The 14,042-nt window shown below is 36.4% G+C and overlaps 1 protein-coding gene across 1 annotated transcript in view; it reads right to left on the reverse strand.

The window, feature by feature from the left end:
* Positions 1-14,042, reverse strand: part of LOC139721560 (protein Obscurin-like) — a 164,539-nt gene that overhangs the window by 43,345 nt on the left and 107,152 nt on the right. Inside the window, exons 9-14 of the mRNA XM_071632880.1 lie at positions 10,724-11,017; positions 9,064-9,114; positions 5,606-5,890; positions 4,274-4,555; positions 2,879-2,963; positions 1,046-1,246 (exon numbers count right to left, since the gene is read on the reverse strand). Of these exons, the coding sequence (XP_071488981.1) occupies positions 1,046-1,246; positions 2,879-2,963; positions 4,274-4,555; positions 5,606-5,890; positions 9,064-9,114; positions 10,724-11,017 (1,198 nt within the window). The remainder of the gene's footprint in view (positions 1-1,045; positions 1,247-2,878; positions 2,964-4,273; positions 4,556-5,605; positions 5,891-9,063; positions 9,115-10,723; positions 11,018-14,042) is intronic.

The following is a 14,042-nucleotide window of genomic DNA, read 5'->3' on the forward strand; positions in this document are numbered from 1 at the left end:
TTGGAGTTAATAATTGTTGACACCATATCACCCGTTTTGTTTTTACAGACCCATCTATTGACAATGATTTTGAGCAGATGGTGGCTGTAATTGCACCACGCTGTTCATCAAAATGACTGCGCAAATTTCATTTCATTTTCAAATTTTATGAACAGATATGATAGCTAATGCATGTATTGCACTTCTTTGACCTGCTGAGAGAGTAGCTTCAGAGTAAAGACAATTATGATTCACGTACCTCCACTTAACCTTGATATGCCACAATGATTGAACAATACATTTTATATTACAGGCTCTCTTAGTCTGGTTGACAAAGTAGCAAGACACTGAACATATACACTTTGGTGATCAAAATGCACAAAGGAATTAAATGGCCTTGGATGGAGTGATGGAGAAAGTAACATCATAATGGAACAAGTCATTTTAAACATGCATGCAGTTTTGCCAAGTACATACAGGGTTAAAACAAGCTGTGAGGTGGAACTGAGATTACAGTACCAAGAGGTCATATGTTTAATGCACACCATGAATTCCAGAAGTAGATCCATATGGGGAATCCAAAATAACAAGAAAAGGTAATTCAATGGGTTATGCAATGAGTCAGGTACATTGCTCAGGATTGTCAGCATTCAAGAAAACAAAATTCCCTGATTTTTCCCTGATGAAGTATCAAATTTTCATGATAAATATTTCAACTCATTTCCAGTTTCACATCCAATTTTCATCTAGTTTCATTAAATGGATGTTGTTTTGATATGCAACAAAATATAACAGAGTCTTACTGACTACTTTTGATTTTTGGGCCGATCAAAATCCCCTGACTTTTTCCTGACTGGAAAAAAAGTAAAATAATTTTCCCTGATTTCCCTGATGGGCTGGGAACCCTATTGCTATATCAGTGCATAGATTAACTATTGTAAGACTTACTGAAGCCGCCCAGTTATGGCTGAAATAGTCATCAACATAAAAAAAACAGCAGCCAAACCGAACAGGTCTACTGACAAAGGAAAGATAACAAATTCTTTTTTGGTACTTTCAAGGATACATCTCCATGGCCATGATGACTTCTCTTTTAGTCTCGTAGGCATCAAAGAGTTTGATGAGGCGTTTGTGATCCAGCACTCCCATGACGGCGATCTCATTCCGAACTTCTTCCCACATCCCGGCCTTGACACGGATTGTCTTCACTGCACACTCGCCTCCGTCAGCCTTAGAAACTGCCTTGTGAACCACACCGTAAGCTCCCCTGAAAGCAAATAAATAAGATTTGTTTTTTCACTTTGCCATCTTTTTAACAATTTCATCAGCACTTATCAAATTCATCCATGCCTGCAATGAAATCTCGCTGATTATGAATTCACTCCAATGTGCAAAAATGTTTGAACTCATTGAGGACGAGTTCCGAGTATACTCAGGTATGGGAAATGTGTGTTGTAGCAAAATCAAACCGTCCTCAATGGGTTAATGTATTACAACTGTCATGAAGAATTACCAGAAATATAAGATACAAACAAAATGCATCAATTAAATCTTTTCATGCCATAGCCATAACATTACAGTAAACAAATATCATGCACCACACATTGCATACAGAGTCTACTGAACTCTGTAAACATCATAGATCAATAAAAATATGTTATAAGGACAGAAATTAAGATGAAAATATTTGTCAAAGAGTAACTTAAAACAACTGCGAAATGAAATGAAAGGAAATGAAATAAAATAAGACTAATCAATTCCAAATTCTAGTCCATGTGTGCAGCATCAGTGTCAAAACTCTCAAAATAGGCGGTGACAGGAGTGTTTGGCTGATCATACAGTGCACTGAAACTGATAATAAAGTTTCCACCAAATTACGTACACTATGTCTTTGATATTGACAAGTTTTTGGAGTCCCCATGATATTTGATAAGTGTGATACATCTGGCAGATTTGGATTAAAAAAATCTACTGAGTTGCACCCTCACATTCTAGATGCCTTTAAACTAGTAGTGGCTCAAAAGCACGCCATATTTGTCCCTTTTTTCGGTATGTCACAAACTCTGTCACATTTCTGTCTTGGCTTTTACTAGTTATAGTCAACAGAGGGCTCACTCCAAATACATGATTTGGAACATCTTTGACTGATACTGATTGTTGCTGTTTTAGGTCCCATCCTCTACTTAAGTTCTTATATCAATATGCATGTGAGAGATGTACCTGTTAGGGCCTACGTATAGTATGTATCTGGCCAAACTGTCCATGTGGTTTCTTCCTGGCAGATCATTATCATCATTACTATGGTTATTATTTTCTACAGAAATTCCACACATTTTAGAATTCCATATCTTATAATAAAAAAGAGACAATTCCTTTGAAATTAAATTTCAGGTGGGATCAATTTCTAGGAGCAAATTAAAGTCACCCTCATCATGAACAATAACTAGATATTATCAAACTGCCATTCCCCTATTCAAATCTATCATACTGTAAATTTTCCTAATTCAATTTGGTATCTTTAATAGCTGAGACAACCTGATAGGACTCAAAAGAGTCCAACAAATCCTGAAGATGAGAGGGTGAGATGGGAACAATTTCAAGTTAATATCTATAGAGGGCTCACTTCATATTCTTGTCATCAGCATCATTGCCCCTCATTGCCCCTTCCCCCCTATTTCCATAATAATATCTATTGACAAAAGACTTGAAAAATATATATTTAGGAAGTTTGTATTGCTCATTATGAAATTCTCTTTTTCATGTGTTTTTTATGCTATCTTTCGTTTTGTTTGTTTTAACGTGTAGTAGAATGGAATGAAAACAATCTTTCAATCAATTAGCCATGTAACCTGCTGAGGATGATTAAATGGAAAGCTGAATAAAATCTGGGGGATATTACCTTCCCAGTTCGGTAAGGAGTTCATATTCATCCTCAACCTTGATGTCTTTCTTGATGAAGACTCTCCGGTAGCCATCAGGGCCAGCTATTAGGACAAAAACAACAACCAAGATCTCTTCAGTTGAGCAACAGCATTCTTTCAAAGAATTAAGACCCATTTTTAAAGGGTGTGTACAGTTCTGGTCGAGGTGAAGATTTAGCTTTTAACGTTTTGCGAGATATTCAGAAACCACTCTATGAGATGTCAAAGAGCATGCAATTCTAAGGGGTATCAAAAGTTTATTCGATGAAAATTGGTTTTGAAATGGCTGAGATATCCAAAAACAAGGTGAAACAAAGAGATCCTAATAAAGTTGTGGCATGTCGCCTTTTATTATAAGCACTTTCTGGGATATCTTGGCCATTTGAAAACCAATTTTCATCAAATAAACGTTGAATCCTTCTTAAAATTACATGCTCTTTCATATTTCTTAAGAGGCTTGTCATTATCTCACTTAGGAATGTTCAAAACATGAACACCTACTTCATCCAGTACTGTACAGTCCCTTTAAGTAATGTAAAGAAACAACAACAACAAAAGTCCATTTTGACCACTCCTTGGTTCCTTTAATCAACTGCAGTCAGTTAAAGGGAAAGAGTAGAGGACTTAAAAGGTGGGTGCTTTTTATAACAGCCAAGTTTTACAGACATTAATGAAATTAAGAAGGAAGTAACTATGTTAAAGGGCTTCACAATGCAGTAGCCCATACAATCACATGTACACTGATGTGTTTGCTCTGATATTTTGATTCATTGAAAATAAACTGTCAGAAAATTAGCCTTGAAGTGTGACAAAGTGATATCTTGATTCAGACCACTTATACTGCAAAAGCTCATTTATTGGTAAAATTTATGACACCATGTCAAAATTGTGTTCCACATTTCATCAACATTAATATTTCTTCTGCACCTAATGGCAATGCTTCGTTGAGTGCAGTAACTACAACTGTATGATGTGTGTTCACCTCATATATCAGCTTCCACCAGGGGATGCTCAAATTTTATTGACTGAATGATCAGTCTTACTAATATGTTAACATTTCCGCATACTACGATGCTTGTGAGGTGAGTCAAACTGTACATATGGCAAGTCTTTGCCCAGCCATTATACATACAACGTATACCGTAAGCGTAATTTGCTACTACAGTGGACTCCCGTTGTAACGAAGTCTTCGGGACCAGCAGTTTTCGTTTGTTATATCGAAATTTTGTTTTAACTGAACAGATAAACAATAAAAGACATAGAGCGGATAATGCTGCCGCCTGAATTTTTACTTCTTTGTACATTTGTAACTGTCACTTTGTTATAACCGTGTTCGTTATAATGGAAGTGCACTATATTACTGCAGTACTTACATGTGATGTAGATTTCACTGGCATGGTTTGCACTGCCTGCGATGTTGGTGGCCTCAACTGCATAAACGCCACAATCCTCCTTGTCAAAATTTGAGATCTCCAGAGCAAAGCCATCCTCTCCCTCATAGAAGAATTGGTATCGCTCAAAGTCATCAATTACCTTTCCATTCTTCGTCCAGATCACCTCTGGCTCGGGAATGCCATCGATGTTGCAGTTAAGGCGGATGGTCTGACCTAGAGTGGCCTCCGTGTCACGGAAAGCTTCCACAAAGTGAGGAGGTTCTGTTGGCAGAAGTCACATCCAAACATATGAAGAGTTTATTCGCAAAAAGAGCTAACTTCATTCTTTTTAAGTTGAGATATTTGTGATTAAAGCTGCTAAAAAAACAAACAAAATAATAAGAAAGTATGGGATATTTCTAATCATAACTTCTAGAATATTCCTTGTTATGTTACAAGTGAGGTATTACAGGAAAGGTTTTATCTTGCTTTATCTGAAGATGGACTTACTTTGAAATGTCAAAAATGGTGCTTAACTTATTTTATGATTGTGATGGATATTTCAGAAACTCTACATAATTATCAAAGGAAAAGATATGAGTATATAGCTAAGAATGTTATGTTTGGCCCATATCTTCACAGGTATATGATTCCACTATCCTGTCTTAATAGGTACTTTGTAGATTGCAATTCTTCCTTGACATTTGCAACAACTCCATCCATACCAGGTACATATATTAGTTAATAGGAGAGGGTGTGTGTTGGCGGGGGGGGGGGGGGGGGGGGGGGGGGGGGGGGGGGTGTGCTCTTTCAATAAACACACAAGAGTCATGATTACATGGTGTTCATACTTCTACAAATTTATTTTCTTGTCAATTACTTCTAGTATTCATTACATCATGAGAGAAACCAAGAACCAGAAAGGAAAATCTTGATAGTACATCAATCTCAGACTCGTGCTAATCAGTTATTGATTTAGCCATGAGAACAACCAGCTCTGTATTTCAACATGACATCCTGTTTATAGAATGTCAGATAGTTATGTACAAAAGGTAACTTTTCATTTAGACCTGCCTTTTGAGAGAATAACTATAAATGTAAAAGTCACTTGAAATGATTTTCATCTTATGAGGTGCTACTTCATATCAAACAGCATATAACAATTAACAGTGGTATCTTATTCTTATTTCATGGAAAGATGTCTTCAAAACACTCTATTCCATATCTTTGCAGTTGATTCTCAAATGTATTCATTTGTTAATCTTGCTTGATAACAATACATGTGACATAAGAAATCTTTTTTTTTTGTATTTTTGTATTTGCTATCATTACCTGCTACATCAAGATACAACCTGCAGCTTGTTTCGCCATGTTCATTGGTGGCAATACAGCGGTATTCCCCAATGTCGTTACTTGTGACCTTCTGCACTTCAAGTGTGCAGACTCCATTAGGCTGGGCGGAGATCTTGAAGACATCATTGGTCTTGAGGATTTCTTCCTCCCTCATCCAAGTGACCTTTGGTTTAGGGTCACCGGTCACTGTGCAGGACAATGTGGCTTTGCCCTCCTTGACTGTGAACACTTCCTCTGTTGTGTTCACAAAGAGGGGCTTGTTTCCTGTTTGACAAGAGACAATAAACTTAAATTAGCACACTTCATACTAATTATCTACCTCACAATATGAGAACATAATTATGGAGAATGCTTTCCTGCCACGTGCACTGAAGTCACAGAACAAAAATAACATTGGGAGACCGAACATTTGCCTGTGCAGCTCCCAAACTCTGGGATGACCTACCATTAGAAGTAAATCCCCAACTGTAGCAGTTTTAAAATCACAACTCAAAACACATCTTTTCATTTACCTGTCTATTATTATCAAGTACATCATAAACTTTGCAGCGCAGAAGAATGTATGTCTATAAGTCTTGTGCTTTATAGATTTGATATATCATCATCATCATCATCATCATCCACAGAATTTCCTAGATGGTTCAATGGTTGAGAACAGATTTGATCTTGAATACATCAGACATGTCACTCCCCCTTCATATAACCCCTGTTCATTGTAAGAATTTATCAATCATATAAAATTCAAATGAAGTATTAGGCTTCCAAAACAAACTAGAAACTTATTCAATAAAGAGTTATCAATTTCATAGTCACATTCACAGAGAAATGATGCAAACTCTATGCAAACAGTACTGGAGCTTCACAATTAGTCTCTTTCAAATATGTCAGAGTCTGTATGCATGAAATGTTGGACTACAAGATAATTCTATCCAATTTTCTTTCTTTTTCAAATTCTGTTCACTTGTTTCTGATGGGAGGGCATGAAGGGCAAGGGTTGAGTCATATTAGACCTTAGGTATTAAATGCACATTACAGAGTCTTCACAACAGCTGACCATTGATGTGGAACAGATACCTGACTCCATTTCTTTTTCACTTTTTTTCTCTGAACATCACACATGCAAAACACCTGGGTGAAGCAAATGACAGCTATTTGGATATAAAAAGATGATTTCATCAGGAGATATGATCATATCTTCATATTACAGATAGAAATAACAAGATTGTGGCTATAGGATGTGACCAAAACCAATATGGAACCTCAAAAAGAGCCAAGGGTGAAATATCTGCATATAAAAATGTTTTATTAGTGAGGCATATGACACATTCAAATTGAAAAGCAATGGAAAATTGAATCATTCACCAAGTATGTTGTTGAAAAAGGTACATAAGTCTTTTATGACAGCTGTAACAGAACCATAAAGTTATATTACAGAATAAAATGTATGTGAGGGGAACATAAGCTGATAGGCCAACATTCACCAAATCAGAATGAAACTTCTGAAATTTGTTTTATTCTCTCTTTTTATTTCAAGTGAATCTTTTCAGGTATCAAGAATATGTTCTGAACACATTATGGTGCATAATGCACCTCACACAAATATTCTGAAATCAATTAGGAAAAACATACTTATCATCTGTATTATAGATAAGATTAATTGTTTTAATTGTTTTTCCTCAATTATTTGGTCTACAGTAGATATATTTAAATCAGTGGTCAATATTTCCCTTTACCTAATTCAATTCTGAGACCTAAAACTTAATCAGCTTGCTTTTATGTAGGCCCTACCATATTTCTTCTACTGGGTAAGATTGTAGTCCAATACTACTGTAAACAGACCATTAAAAGTTTATTTCATATTGAAACAGTTGTACATTCAGGTGAAGGTTTAACCTAATTTGTACTTTTGCACAATTTGCATGCACAGCTCAGCAGCGCAAATCAAAAAAGAAAATATGATTTTCATTTACTTAAAGAATTTAGTTCTATATTCTTCTTTCCATTTAAACAATTGATCACCTCAAGAAATTTCTCGCATTTGCAACTACATAAAGGTGACCTGCATTCATGAAAAAACCTTCTTTTATATGAACATGATATTGCAGTCAGTATGGAACAAACTAAAAGGTAAGAATAAAGAGGAATAAAACACAAAAATAAAATCATGTGCTAAAAAATCCCTACATCATGCACATCTCAACAAATCACATCAATATTGGCATTCTGTACCTTGAATTACTCTTTTTCCTCAAAGTGAAGAAGCATTCCAGGCCTTATTTTCTCTTTAAATTCCTGGAACCCACAAGAAAATAACCTTTTCTCTATTGCTACCCTCAAACTGACTACTTTTCTTTCTAAATTAATCACCCAGAGTTCAAAATGAATGGTGCACAATTACTCACTGAAAAGTTTTATTTATCGAGTTATGGGTCCATGATATTCTACTTTCCTTAAGAAGTTGTCTCAGAGTAAAATTGAGATCAATTGATTTAATTAAACAAGTTTCAAACAAGACAAAGCTTGCAAGTGATCCTTATGAGTATTTCAAATGCCTTAAAAAGATTTAAGCAAAAGTTTTGTGAACAAACAATTTATCACCTTCTTTCAATAACATATAATCATTAGTAATGATGTGTAATTGAATTCATAATCTTTGATCACATGAATACACAAAGAGTTTAATAGTAACAGTACAAGTAGTGTAAAGGAAGAGAAAAATTGAGAAGGAATCCCAAATTTGCAAGTACTGGATCAACATGCACAAGAACTTTACCATTGACTACATACAAACACAAACATTAATCTCACAAACACAAAGCACAATCTCGTTTGAACAAGCTACGTGCAAAAAAAAAAGGAGATTCACAACAAACATTAATGAAGAACGATGAAGAGAAGATACAAGAGATGAACAGTTACTCAAGGAAGATGAATATAAAGAAAAAGAAGAAGAAAAGGAAATTTATAACAATCAGAAGGAATGAGAAAAAGTGGACTGGACTAGACAGTTTGAAAAATTCTTGCTGATTAGAGAACATAAAGTGTATTATGGTAAATCACATCAAGTGGGGGAATATGATTATTCTTGTTTGCTTATTTGTTTATGCGGTACACCTACTGACAGGTACAGTAATAGCTTTGACAGTTTCTTTTCATTCAAAAGAAAGATAAAGCAGAAACATGGTTGCTATAATCTCATTGCTCAAAGGAAAACTTTATGAAATAAAGACTGGCTTCCTAGGACAAGGAAAAACTCCAAGAAAAAAAGAAAGAAAGAAAGAAGCTCAAGAAATGAAGGAGTGAAGTAGAGTGAACTGCACATCACAAGAGGAGAAAAAAAATGGAGTGAATTTCATGATGAATCTGACTTCTTGAAAACATTCCAGAGATGCAGCCGTGTGCAACACTTGGCAAGCTTTGGCAAAATAAAAGTTAACCTTTTTCCGCCGAGTTGAGAGATTGTGAGGGAACATGTCTTCCTTTCTGGCCTACAGGGGTGGGATAGAGAGAAAAGGGGGTCTTCAAATCATTTTAAAGAGACAAAAATCATGCTTAAGGTGGTTTGCCTTAAGTACATGCAAGAAAAGTATAAAAATAAAGGAGAATGGGGAGATACATGTACAGGTGTTTCAAATCTCTGACTTTTTGACAGGGGATTAAATACAAGATCAGAATCAACAATTATTGACACATGTCCACACAACAACATTAAAGACCAAGGAAAATCTAGACAGACAGAGCTAACTCCTTAATTCTGATAAAACATTTAATTTATGTACAAAAACAAATGCAGTAACCTGCTAAATTCTGTGAATACACAACATTGACTTCGATATCAATATGGTATTAACAACAGCTCTGTTTCATATTGGACTATTCAATTACCACAAACTACTCCACTGCTCTATGTTTCATGTATTCTTGCTGGCCATTTGAGTCAAGAAAGTTTACTGGAGGGTAGATTAGATGCTCTAAGATTTGAATGTAAACTCAGTAAAACTGCATAGTTAGCTACTGCCTGATTTAAGTTATCCTCTTGTCTTTGACTGGGGGCAGAAGACTAGTATTACGGCTGAAAAGAAACAGATAGAAAATCAGATTCCATAACATTACAGTACTTTAGAATGCTTCACATTGATATTGGGAAAGAGAACAGACGATATGAATAATTAATTCTTGACACAAAATCTGCATAAACAAGAAGTACCTGCCAAAGTAACCAAATCCCTTTATGGGTGAAGGTAGGGGTGTGATGAGGAAGGAGATGACATAATAGCTGGTTCTAAAACAAAGGGGAGATTAAGGGAACTAGATAGACTTATGTCTAGCATCTATATTGAGGTCACCATATCATTGTGGGGATTGGTCAGAGTATTAAACACAGATACACAATTCTGTGAATTCAACATGAGTAAATCTCTTTTGAATTAAACTTATCCTCTTCCATAACAAATGGCGGTCTAAGTTTTAGGTACAGAAGAGAGAGAAGATATGGAATGATCTGAATACCAATGAAAAGAGCTATCTCTCAAGACAGCTAAACTGTGCATGGGAAGTATCCACTTACTGAATCAGTTGTTTGTCTCACATGGACCTGGGCCCTGTTTTATGAAGAGTTAAAATTGATTATATAGTTGATTTCAGCTGTAAGTCTATGGCAGCCTGTGTAGTAAAGAAATTTAAAATCGATTTTATCTTTTGATAAAACGGGGCCCTTATAGACCAACCCATATCTGTAAGAATCTGATTAAAATTTTCAAATCAAAATATTTCAGTAGTCCAAATGGGCTACCTGAGAAAAAAATTAGTGACAAGCCCTGATAAACTGTATACGCCAATTATTTAGCGAGTCTAAATTGTCACGAATTGGAACTTCGCGATCGTGGAGTCGTGTACTGAATGGAGAAATATATACGTCACATTCATAGCTTGATCAGTGTCAATATTTTCGCGTGTCTTTAATTTTGTGAACAGCACCTGACTCGCGAAATTCCGCGAAAATAAAAACCTCGCAAAATATTCGGCGTATACAGTACTTGATCTGATGTCTCCTTACAAATCTCCACAATAAGAGCCAGTTATGTGGGAAGGACTCACCCACATCCTTGAGGCGGATGAGGTCTGACTCCTCCCCGGGTTCGCTGATACCACTCTCGCTTTCGGCCCGCACCCGAAACATGTAGGAACCCTCTGGATCAAGCTCCTCGATGCAAAACTTTGTGTCCAGGATATCAGTAGCCAGGAGAGTCCACTGTTTGCTGTGGCTGTCCCGAGCCTCAAGGATGTAGGAGAGTTGGGAGGATGACTTCTTGACCGGGGCGGGGCTCCAAGACAGCGTGATCCCGTTCTGATGGATGTCAGAGATACGAGGTTTGCTACCCAACCATCCACCTGTAACATGTGAGGGTCAAGAGAAGAGAACAGGTGCTTGATCAATTTAATAACAACAACATTAACAAAAACAATAACAATAATAATAGTAATAATAATAATGATAATAACAATGATAATGATAATAATAATTGCATTAACCCGTTGAGGACGGTTTGATTTTGCTACAACACGCGTTTCCCATAGATGCTTGCCCAAGTATACTCGGGACTTGTCCTCAACGGGTTAATAAGGTGCTCTATACTGGTGTTTCTAAGCGCACAAGACGACTAAAAAAAACCCCAACAAAATAACATTAGGACAATGCCAAACCAAAATTACAATCACAAAAGAAGAAGACAAAAAAAAAAACAGTACATGTGATACAGTACGCTACAATAATTGATAACTGACTGTGTGCGTACGCCTCCAGAAAAAAAAAAATTATTGCAGGAATATAACAAAACAAAACAAAAAAAACACTTCTACTGTGGTCAAGATGCGTAGGATTTATATAAATATTTCATGTGTACTATGTTTCAAAAGTACATTCTTAAGTTGGTAAACTGTCCTTGGTCAATTTCATATACAGGGGTTACATTACACTTTTTATGTGATTACTTGCATTTTTTTGTTCATTTAACTATTTTCATTTTTATTTGTCCAAAGTGTGTGTGTGAATTGTGGGATGGTGTGTCTTCCCTGACCCCAGTAATAACCTGCAGTTTTCTTATGTCCCATGGGGTAAAAAGGGGGGCGGGGCGGGCATGCATATGGCATGGTGAAAAAGGATTGTCATCTGCAATGAATTAACGAGTCCCTTGAGTTATTACAATGGACTTCCAATTAAGCCCTATCTTTATGATAAGGCTGGGTCGCTGTAGTCATGGACAAGAGGTCATCCCAGATTTACTGCACACTCTTCTTCCTACTGACAGACAGATCCTTTGCTTTCTGGCCCACTTCAAAAATAGCTTTAAAGGAACGAAACAGCTTCCACAAACAGCACAGCAAATGAAATTCTACAAGCATTTTTCTCGTGACCATTCATCAACACAGATCTTATTGGATTGACAAGGACATGTTGATTATTAAATATCATTTTCTTCCATATTTCCCTACACTAGCTCATAATTTGCTCAGAAAATCTTTCAATCCATGAAAGATTGTTTTCCTTAAGCAAAGGGTTTGAACTTAATCTGAGAGTTTACATGTCATGTGATGAGACTTTGAATTTTAGCAGCAGCAGATCTATACATTCATAAGCTCACTCAATAATGCTTGATTCACTGTAGCAATCTAGCCTTTTAACAGCTGCACAAATTGACCATGATTTACCCACACATTCCAAGTGCAAATGTAATTATTTACATCCAACCTAATCACATTAGCACTAACACGCAGACACTTGGACACAGACTTACAGCACACTGGTGTTGAACACAAATCATTTTGACCTTATCCTCCTCACTCTGACAAGTTGGGTTCCCTTTTTACAGACTGAGAGCTATAAATGCCAAATGAAGCATGTCTGAAATATGTCAAAATGTGGTGCATTAAGACTTTGAAATTTTATTTTTGAAAGATGGTTAGTGCCAAAAAATACATTTTAAAATAAAATCTTCTGTCTGGCTCTGATAGCATCAATTCATGACTTAATTGTCCAAACCAACTAGGGTAGTCCAAATCAAGTTCATTTTGCATCAATTCTAAGCAATAAAACAATACAATAAGAACATACATATACAGCGTACACTCTTTCTGTACTTAGTTAAATGACAATTGATGTTTGACATACAGTAGAAAAAAATATAGTAAAGTTTGTAGATTATATTAAATATGAAATACTAGAAAAAACAAACAAATACAAAAACACATTTGTCATCATAATTTTCACTTTTGATTAAGATAAACAAAGACAAACAAACAAACAACAACAACAACAACAACAATACAGTATCAATGAGCATGAATTAACCTCAGATCTTAACTTTTCCATTCATTCTAAACCATACAACTCAATTTACAAACATCCTTAAAGGTTCCGTTTACCTTTGGGAGCAATGATTTTAAAAATGTTCAAGATATCACTTTTGATGCATATGTGTTAGTATAGGTCAGTTGTATCACAAAGCATCCTACCATATAAAATTTTTGCAATAGCGTCTAAAATATAAGGAGATATCACTATTTTTCTCATTATTAAACCATAACTGTAGACGGTTTAGTCTGGAAACATTTTTATTATAACTATTTTTCACATTTTGTGTATCTAACAATAATTAATATCGATTATACGATTCAATTTTTTACAGCGGTTGTTTCAATCCCTTACTCACATTTTAGAACTATTTTAAAGAACTAATGCTGGGTTTTTGTTTCATCTGCAAATGGTAAATTATGCCTTTAAAGGCAGCCGATCGCCATCCCTATGGTACGTAAACTCCGAACGACCGAAGTTTGTGCATGCAATTGCGCAATGCTACCACTGAGGCAAGTGTGTGTGTGTGCGTGTGTGTGTACGCATCATACACAAACATTGTCACCGCGAGCTACGGTGATTGGAGGAGAGAGGCCAGAAGACGCTGCGGCGTGTGTGTGTGTGTGTGTGTGTGTGTGTGTATGCGTGTACGCATCATACACAAATATTGTCACCGCGAGCTGCGGTGATTGGAGGAGAGAGGCCAGAAGACGCGTGGCTCTTTCGGCCTCTCTTCATGTGCATGCGCACTGAGAGTGTGCGTCCATTCGGAAGCTCTCGTGGCTCGCTTTGACAGCCATTTTGGGTTAGGAGATAAGCACAGGGAGCTTTCTTGTAGCCTACCGTACTTTCGCTGAGCCATTGAGCCAGCGCTATTCTCATTCGGGGGTCACTACATTTGATACAGAATGGGGGAGGCAGCGTGTTGCGTTCATCTCCGTGCCGCACAAACCACTCGCCACGACTGAGTGTCTTTAAGGTCTATTGGCAGAGATTCATCACAAGACAAACACTAGACTGCAGCTGTTCTCAGCAGGCATCAGAGAATTAACCACAAGGAATTCT

This window comes from Diadema antillarum, unplaced genomic scaffold, assembly GCF_040938485.1.
Source record: "Diadema antillarum isolate AM-2024a unplaced genomic scaffold, OU_Dant_1.0 scf00000013, whole genome shotgun sequence".
NCBI classification, from domain to species: Eukaryota; Metazoa; Echinodermata; class Echinoidea; order Diadematoida; family Diadematidae; genus Diadema; species Diadema antillarum.